This window comes from Accipiter gentilis, chromosome 17 (genome assembly GCF_929443795.1).
Source record: "Accipiter gentilis chromosome 17, bAccGen1.1, whole genome shotgun sequence".
Taxonomy (NCBI): Eukaryota; Metazoa; Chordata; class Aves; order Accipitriformes; family Accipitridae; genus Astur; species Astur gentilis.
In genome coordinates this window covers 10,234,255-10,241,016 of record NC_064896.1, presented here as the reverse complement: position 1 = coordinate 10,241,016, position 6,762 = coordinate 10,234,255, and the positions used below count along the sequence as shown (strand labels likewise).

The window sequence follows — 6,762 nt, the reverse complement described above, 5'->3', positions numbered from 1 at the left end:
GCTGCAGCAGCAGGGCTGTGAGGAGGCTTTGCCTGACCCTGGCTTGTCACCCTGGAGGCTCCCTAGAAACTCCCTGTGCAGGTGAGAGCACTCTCCACTTCTCTGGTAACTCTGGTGCTGTCAGAGAACAACCAGGCTCCCAGTTTTGTAATTGAGGAAGTGCTTCAGAGAAGTTAGTGCTTACTCTCTGTGGGAAGAGAGATTTCCCTCATGGTGCTGTGCAGCTTGTGTTCAGCTTTGAGCACAGGGCACTTCTCCCAGGGCATTTATGTGGCAGCAGTGCCCTGCCATGGTATCAAGGCACCAGCTGGAAACTCGCCGTTACAGAAAAACCCGGCTTTGCCCCTCTGAGCGAAATGGAGAGCAGCATAAATGCTGTGGGGCCTCACCAGGACACAGGGTTAGACCAAATGGCATCCCTCGCTGCCAGACAGCTAGTGGAAGGCAGGTGCCCTCCTGGAGTGCGCAGGGCAGCAAAGGCCCAGCAGTGGCAGAGCCCCATGGCTCTGGGCAGACCGAGGACTGACTCTGCAGCACCCAGCCCTGTGCCCTTCCAGGCTTGCAGCCCCCACTCCTGCTACATTTCTACCCCTGAATTTGAAGCGAATGAGCACAACACCAGGAGCTGGCCATGCCTTCTGTTCCCTGCAGCCTGAGCTCACGTTTGAGGCCAGGGGAGCTGCACCAGGACCAGCTGGGGTGCCGAGGCTGTGGCGTTGTTAGGAAACCCTAATTTTGTGACATTTGCTTGACAGCAGGATGCCTGGGCCTGGTTCCTCAGAGCCGCCTGCTGCATCTGGCACCTCCTCCTGCTCGTCCCGCCCCGGCAGCCAGCTCGCCTGCAAACTTTGCAGGAAGTGCCTGAGCTGAGCCAAGCTGTGCTGGGCTGGGCTGAGCTGAACCAAACCGACCACAGCCGGGCTTTCGGGACCCAGGTTTTGTCTGCCAGGGACTGGGTACGGAGGGGGTGAGACAAGCGTGGCCGTGCTCAGCGGGGCACCGTGCATGTGGCCTGGCTGTTCGGCCATAGGTCCTGCAGGGGATGGTCCTCGTGGGCTGCGCCTCAGCTTGGGGGTCCTGTGGGGTGTAGGGTAATGGGGGCCTGGGGCTGCAGGAGCTGGCGGCAGGGCAGGTGAGGACAGTCCGGCGCGAGTGTGTGTGTGTGTATGTGCACGTGTGTGTGCCTGTGCACAAGGGTGCCTGCCCGTGTCCTCTACGCAGGCCTGAGGCTGCATTTGTGGTCTCCGAGCCTCTCCAGCCTGGCCAGTTCAGAGCTGCCCTCTGGTTGCTTCATCATCAATAGCTTTACAAAGCTATAACAGATGGTCTTTTTGCTTATGCGTATCTGTAAGAGAGCTGTGTATATGTTGTGTACAGCTTTTTACTGAAGCAGCAGTTTCCATTTACCTTTTCTTCCTGTCCTTATGTGTCCGTAAGGTTTCTGCTCTTTCAGGGAGCCGGGTGTGGTGCCTCCCCGCAGACTGTGCCTTGGGAACATCAGTGCTGCCACGTCCCACAGGTTAACAGTAAAAAGCACTGCTCCTCAGGGTGTTGCAGGGGCATTAGCTTGCTTCTGCTGGCCTCGGACATTTAAGCCATTACAAGTTTTTTGTGGTTCTGTGTCACTCACTCAAAAGAAACTTCTATTCACCTATTTGATCCATGGCAGGGTTTAAAAAGAACTCTTGATGTTCACACCATAAGCTAATTTAATTGCCAGGCTCAGGAGGAGTTGCAAAAGATAAAGGAAGTGGAAAGAGCAGGAAATGGGCAACTTGGAAGAATGAGACTACTGGTATGAAAACAAACGTGGTGCCTCTGCTCATCTTTGCACTACCAGTGTGCTATGATGATAGTGGCTGATTTTGCAAGTCCTAGGTGGATGAAGGCTTCTTCAAGCTAAGAAGGCAGAGGAATAAGTAATTTGTTCAAATTTCATACCTCTGCTCCTTTAGGTTTAAATCCTTCTTAGCATGCACTATGTGATCTGCTTTTCCCCTTTCTCTTTATCCGTGGAGGGTGCTGTGAGGGGAGGAAACAAGGACTAGCTAGTAACTAGCCAGCCATGGTTTCATGCCCGGTTTGCTGTTTTAAAGCATCCCTGTGGAGGCAAATCTGGAAGACCCCCAGTTCCACTGTGCAGTCCAGTGCTCCTGTGCCATGGACATGCCTTTTCTAACCCCCTCCCTGGCCCTGCCATGTTTGCTCTGCTGCCCTTTGCCCATTTTCATCTATGCTCACTTTTATCCCGTTGGCACCTGGTTTCACAACCAGGTTTGATGAGGACCCATCGCAGCCTGCAAGCAGCCTCTGAGCTCTGCTCCTGGCTCAGCTCTCCCTGCTCTGGTTTTCTCCTCCACTTTGTAAAGCTTCCTGCTAAGGCACTTTGAAATCTGCATAAGGCATAGGCATTTACACTTATAACTTTTATAGTTAATATTGCTATTTATTCTGATGGTGGGTAATTGCTTCATTCCCTGGCAAGATGTTGGCAGAGAAAACTCAGAGGTTTTCCCTAGGAGGAGAAGCCTCCATGGCATCTGTCACCCTGCATTTCTGCGCTTTCTGCCCACAAAGCTCTCAGTAACACACGTTATCCCTCCTGCCCTCTTGCTGTGATTATAAACCATCCACTCTGGGCTGGGACAGGAGGCCTTAATCGTTCACTTGTGTTCTCTTTTAGAGCCATCTTTCCTCCTCCTCCTAATCCCAGCTGCCTCGTGGTGCTGCTGGTGCCTGCCTGCCTGGCAAGTCAGAGCATGTCCAGACCCCGTCAACAAGACGCAGAAGATGGCAGAGCTGCTGGGGCTTGGGGACAAGTGCGGGGAGGGGACTTCGGGGGCTCCTGTGCTCGCTGGCTCCTGCCTTGCAGACAACAGGCTGAACCTGGATGTTTATCCTGACGGCTGCCGCCGGTTCCTCCAGCTGTTTGAGGGACGACGGGGAGAGGTGGTCCAGGTGGAGTTCCTCCGACTCAGCAGCAACGATCGCCTCCTTGGCACCACGCTGGGCATCCTTCCTCATCTGAAGCACCTGAAATCCCTGGTGCTCAAAGGTAAATTCCTGGGCCTGTCACCATCCAACTTTTCTAGGCTCAGGTCTTTTTTTTATCCTTCTATCCACACCTGTAAGACAAACTGCCCTTGGAATTGTTTTGTTCTAGTGCCCTTTACTACAGCTTTGGTTCTTAGCCTTGCTCAGAGCTGCATGCAGATTTCAGCAAGATACAGCTTCTAGACTCTTCCTTCCTTCCTTTGTTTCCTCAACCACCTAGGGACAGGTTTTTGAAGTCTGGTTCGGTTGATGCTGCAACATTTTCTTTAGCCATCCTCAAGAAGAAGAGCATTTTTTGCACAGCTATGCGAGGACAGGGGTTTTGGAAGGTGTTGGATTTTTGGTAAATGTTCAGCCCCGCTTTCATTTTTTGGGGTATAATGACCTGGCTTTGCTGCATTTCCATCTGAATCAATCCTAGCTTAATCCTTGCTTAGCATCACTGAGCGTAGGTTTAGCAGAGTTCAAGACAGACCAGAAGAGGCTGCTCAACATTTTGTCACAAGTATGACCCAGGGTGTGCATGTAATTTGGCAAGCTGTAGTAACTGTTAGACCTATAAATATTAGATCATTCTTTGACTTTCTTATCTCTTTATTGTAGGAGGATCTCAGTACAAATGGTATAATTTCTGTATCAGACTGAATCACTTGCTCTTTGGGAGATGGAATTTTAAAAAGAAATGAGAGAAAAAGGGGGAGTTTGTGCCCAGAATTCAGGGTTCTAGCTGAAAACTGAAAAGATTGAGGTTTGTTTCTGTATCTGCCACAGATTTCCCATGTGAATAATTTAATTTGTCTTTTTCCCCTTTAGCAATGTGACGATAATGGCAGTACCTTTTATCAGGCTTGTTTTATGAGATGTAAACACAACCTAAGCATCCTGAAATGCTGTAAAATAGTTTGCTAAGATTTTCTTACGTACAAGGTGCCATGTGTCTGTTGGTTTGATTGTTTTTATTTTTTGCCATTATGCAGTATAAAAAATCTTTGGCATCTGCTGCTGTATGTGTATACAAATAGACAACAGTGGAGGGAGAGTAGGAAACTATGAAGAAATGGAGAGTTTTGGAATTTTCCTTTTGTTTGCCTAACTTATTTTCAGTGGGTGCAGCCCTTCTCCAGTTTAAGTGTCATAAGCTGGGGTGGGGGACTTTTATCATTCCCTCTCTGTGCTGTCTGGCCTATACAACACTGAATTACCTGCTTTTTTCCCCACATTTTCACTGCTTTCCTCATGTCTGCTCTCCAGTCTTGCAAGGGAAGATCTCAGTCCTCAGGGCTGTTCGCCCCTCAACAGCATGGGCAAAGCCTGGAGGGTGAGGAATGTCTCCTTAGTCCATAATGTGTTGTGCATTGGCCACTGGTGCTGGTGGGGAAGAGGTGGGGAGGGAGAGTGGGAGGCTTGGAGGGGTATGGGCCACCCTGCTGAAGGGTGGTAGATGTGTGGAGTGGTCTGGCTCTTTATAAGCTTCAACTCCAGATGTGTTTAGCAGAGCTCTACTGGTTGACTGTGGCACCTCTTGGTTTCATAACAGATCTTCACCATTATACCCCTTTCACTGATCAGGAAACTGAGGCAAGGAACAGAAACCCCACTTCTCTATGACTACTTTGTAATCAGTGCTGCTTATTGTGATCAGTAACACCCCATCTTCTGGGTCTCTGTGCTAAGGAGTCTCACGTGAGGCTGGTGAGGTATCCCTGTAGCATATTGACCTCTTCCTCCACTTCCCTCCATACCCAGGTGGCCATGCCAGGGATGAGTTTGGTTCATGTCAGTATGGCTCCCTAACAAGCTTGCCACCAGATGTTGGGAACCTGAGGTGTCTCACCCACTTGGATATCAGCTTCAACAGCCTCTCCACCTTGCCCAGCTGCATCCTGCACCTCCCCAGCCTCCGCATGCTCTTGGTGAGCCACAACAGCTTGGTGGCACTCCCTGAGGACTTTGGCTCTCTGAGCAAGCTGACTTTCTTCTCTGCTATGAAAAATCAGCTGAAGGACTTACCTCAGAGCATTGGAGAGCTGGCAGTGCTGCAGGACCTGGATCTCTCAGAAAATGCTTTGGAATTCCTCCCAGAAGAAGTTGGGAATCTGCGCAACTGCACAGAGCTGGATCTCTCTGGCAATCGCTTATCGAGCATCCCAGACTCCTTAGGTAAGTATTTTCTAGGGGAAAAGAAGGACGAGGGGTTGCCGAGCTTTTGGTGTAGTCTAGGACCCCTGAGGCCCTTGGTCTCTGTCCCCAGAGTTATTAGCACAAACCATCTGTTACATTAGAGCCAAATGGAAGGGATATCCAGAAGAAACGTGCTTGGTTCAGTCAGTCTCTTTGAGCATTAACGACTCTCTGGATCACGTTTTCTGCTTCTGTGGATCAGCAAGACTGCTAAGATTTCAATACAATTTACAATAGCTGAGGATCTTGCCTGGCTGGTTTTGGGTAGCACCCAGGACTGGAAACAGAAGAGCTGGGGTTTAATAGGATGCAAATCTGGCCTTGAAATCGCACTGTCCAGTGTGGACCAGTCCATGGAACCAGGCTCTGACTTCTGCTGCCCAGCTTCCTGGCTCTTGGGTCCTGTATTACTTTGTGCCCAGGGTTGTCATTAATGCTGTTACAGAAGCATCTTACATCTGTAGTCATAGCTGGGTGCTGAAAAGCAGAGGACAGAGGAGGCTGCATTGCCTCTCAGCTAATTCCCTGGACCCCTTTATTTTGTGAGCTAAAGAGATATTGGGCTCTTGTGCTTTTGCCTTATCATGTGTGTATATACACAAGATGAAGAGAGTGGCAGGGGTGTTAGAACTGATGTGCAATGCAATTAACAGCATGGTTGGGGGGTCACTTCTTGTTCTAACCTGCAGCCAATTTGAAGTCTCTGCGGCGGCTGCATCTCCACAGCAATCTCCTGGTGACAGTCCCTGCCTCACTTGCCAGCCTGCCCAACTTGTCCAGACTTGATCTGCAGAACAATTGCCTCCGTACTGTCCCTCCTGAGATCCAGACCTCGCCATTCGTGCGCCTCCAAGGCAATCCCTTAGGAGAAACTGAGCCATCCCCGAAGGCTGGTAATTGCAAGGCTTCTGTTCCTGTGGGTTCTGCCCAGCTGCTCCCTCACTCAGCCCAGCATGGTGTGGATGGGTTTGGATTAGAGAAGACAAACAGGGGGGGAATCAGATCAGTATTTATTTGTCTGGAATAATTATTACATTGTAAAGATACAGACAGTACTAGTTCTGTTTTTATGAGCCCATGGCCCATCCGAAGGGCTTAGTGGTCCCTGGAATTGGCCTTGTTGGGAAAGGTTTTACAGTGTAAGTGAAAATGGGATTCACAGGAAACGGATCAGGAGAGGCCACTAAAAGGGGTCCAGCCTTTTTAGCAGAGGTGAGCACCAGTACTTGGGCTTGCTTCATGGCCCTAAGGCTGTGGTGGCTTATACTAGAAGCACAGAGAGCAATAAGAGGTCATTCTGCGGTGCAGTTACATCCTGCTTTCCTGTGGTTCCCAGGCTGCAGAGGAGCAGCTCTTTGTCCAAAATGAAGGTGATGAATGAGCAGGAATCTGAGCAGGGTTTCCCAATGGTGCTAACATTCAGAAGAGCAAGAGCTGATTCCCAGGGGTGGCCCCAGTCAATGAAATATGGCCCTGAGAGCTGCAAGGTTGGTAGATTGAAATATTTTCTCAGTCCCCCTGCCTCTG

The 6,762-nt window shown here is 50.1% G+C and overlaps 1 protein-coding gene across 2 annotated transcripts in view; it reads left to right on the top strand.

Annotated features, from left to right (window-relative positions):
* The first annotated feature begins 787 nt into the window (after positions 1-787).
* The window catches only part of LOC126046904 (mitochondrial glutamate carrier 1-like), a 78,389-nt gene continuing 72,414 nt past the window's right edge, over positions 788-6,762 (top strand). Inside the window, exons 1-4 of one of the 2 annotated variants that reach the window (XM_049819894.1) lie at positions 788-956; positions 2,684-3,055; positions 4,801-5,214; positions 5,925-6,128. In XM_049819894.1, coding sequence (XP_049675851.1) covers positions 2,791-3,055; positions 4,801-5,214; positions 5,925-6,128 — 883 coding nt within the window. In that variant the 5' untranslated portion in view covers positions 788-956; positions 2,684-2,790. Of the gene's footprint in view, positions 957-1,123; positions 1,920-2,683; positions 3,056-4,800; positions 5,215-5,924; positions 6,129-6,762 lie in introns of those variants that run through there. The other variant, XM_049819895.1, reaches the window with a different exon arrangement.